At 54.7% G+C, this 1,126-nt stretch overlaps 1 protein-coding gene across 1 annotated transcript in view; it reads left to right on the top strand.

Moving 5' to 3' along the window:
• Positions 1–154: 154 nt before the first annotated feature.
• LOC114072527 (butyrophilin subfamily 2 member A1-like) overlaps positions 155–1,126 on the top strand; it is a gene marked incomplete at its 3' end in the record, with an annotated part of 8,884 nt that continues 7,912 nt past the window's right edge. The window contains exon 1 of the mRNA XM_027910417.1: positions 155–607. Within this exon, the coding sequence (XP_027766218.1) occupies positions 155–607 (453 nt within the window). The remainder of the gene's footprint in view (positions 608–1,126) is intronic.

The following is a 1,126-nucleotide window of genomic DNA, read 5'->3' as shown; positions in this document are numbered from 1 at the left end:
TTTGAAGAGCTTTGCTGGCAGTGCAGGACAGGGAAGCAGAGGGACGGCCCCAGAGTGGCCTGGCCCCAGCCCACTGCCCGTGCTGCAGGGCAGGGTCCCTGTCCCAGCTCCCTCAGCCCCTCGTGTGCCCCGGCACAGGGACGCTGCCAGCGCCATGGCCCGGCCCGGCAGCACCCGAACCACGCGGAGCAGCCGCTGCAGTGCCCGAGCTCAGGTGCCTCAGCAAACTCACACTTCTCTCTTCCTCCTCCGGGGGTCTCTCCCAGATCCATTCCATGTCACTGGACCCCCCAACCCCATCACCGTGGCCAAGGGCGAGAACGTGGTGCTGCCCTGCGGCTTCTCCCCAGGGCAGGATGCACTGGACACGGAGGTGATCTGGTTTCGGGAGCAGTTCTCGCCCTTTGTGCATCGCTACAAGTGGGGCCAGGACCAGTACGGGGAGCAGATGCTTCAGTACCAAGGGTGCACTGAGCTGCGGAAGGACGGCCTTTGCAAGGGCAGTGCGGACTTGAAGCTTTTCCATGTCCGACCATCTGACACAGGGACTTACACCTGCTTTGTTCGCCGTGGCTCACATTACGACGAGGCTCAAGTGAAGCTCAAGGTGACAGGTCTGTAGTTTGTGTCCCTGGTACCTCTGATTTACTTGCTCCTGGCCAGTGCTCCTGTTCCCTGTCTTTGTGCCAGGAAACAGTTTCAGGGGGTTGCTTTGGAAATAGGGTTTTATGAAGTCCCTTGGTGTAAAATATCAAGAATGTCTCAGAGAGGTAAAATTGTCATAAGGAGCACATGAAATACTTCCTCCTTCAGAATTTTTTTCATATTGTTTCCTTCAGAAAAGCAGGTATAAGAAAAAATCTGGCATTGGGTAATAAGGGAAGAATATCCAAGTGCTTTTACGTTTTAATATCCGGACCAGTGGATTATTTGCTGTAGTAGTGGCCTCCAGGGCAAATCTCTCAGTTATATGAAAGAGACTGCAAGAAATGTCCTGACTCCAGGTGACATCTGTCTGAAAAAACATCTGGGGTTTGTCTGTCAGTTTATCCACGTCAGGGAGGGAAACAGCCCAACCAGGTTATCCCCCTGACATCCAGGACCCTGCAGGCTCAGCCGGGGTCTC

Source organism: Empidonax traillii, unplaced genomic scaffold (genome assembly GCF_003031625.1).
Source record: "Empidonax traillii isolate 1590-97213 ecotype Southwest subspecies unplaced genomic scaffold, ASM303162v1 scaffold3430:size13020, whole genome shotgun sequence".
NCBI lineage: Eukaryota > Metazoa > Chordata > Aves > Passeriformes > Tyrannidae > Empidonax > Empidonax traillii.
This window is presented reverse-complemented; position numbering and strand designations above follow the sequence as displayed.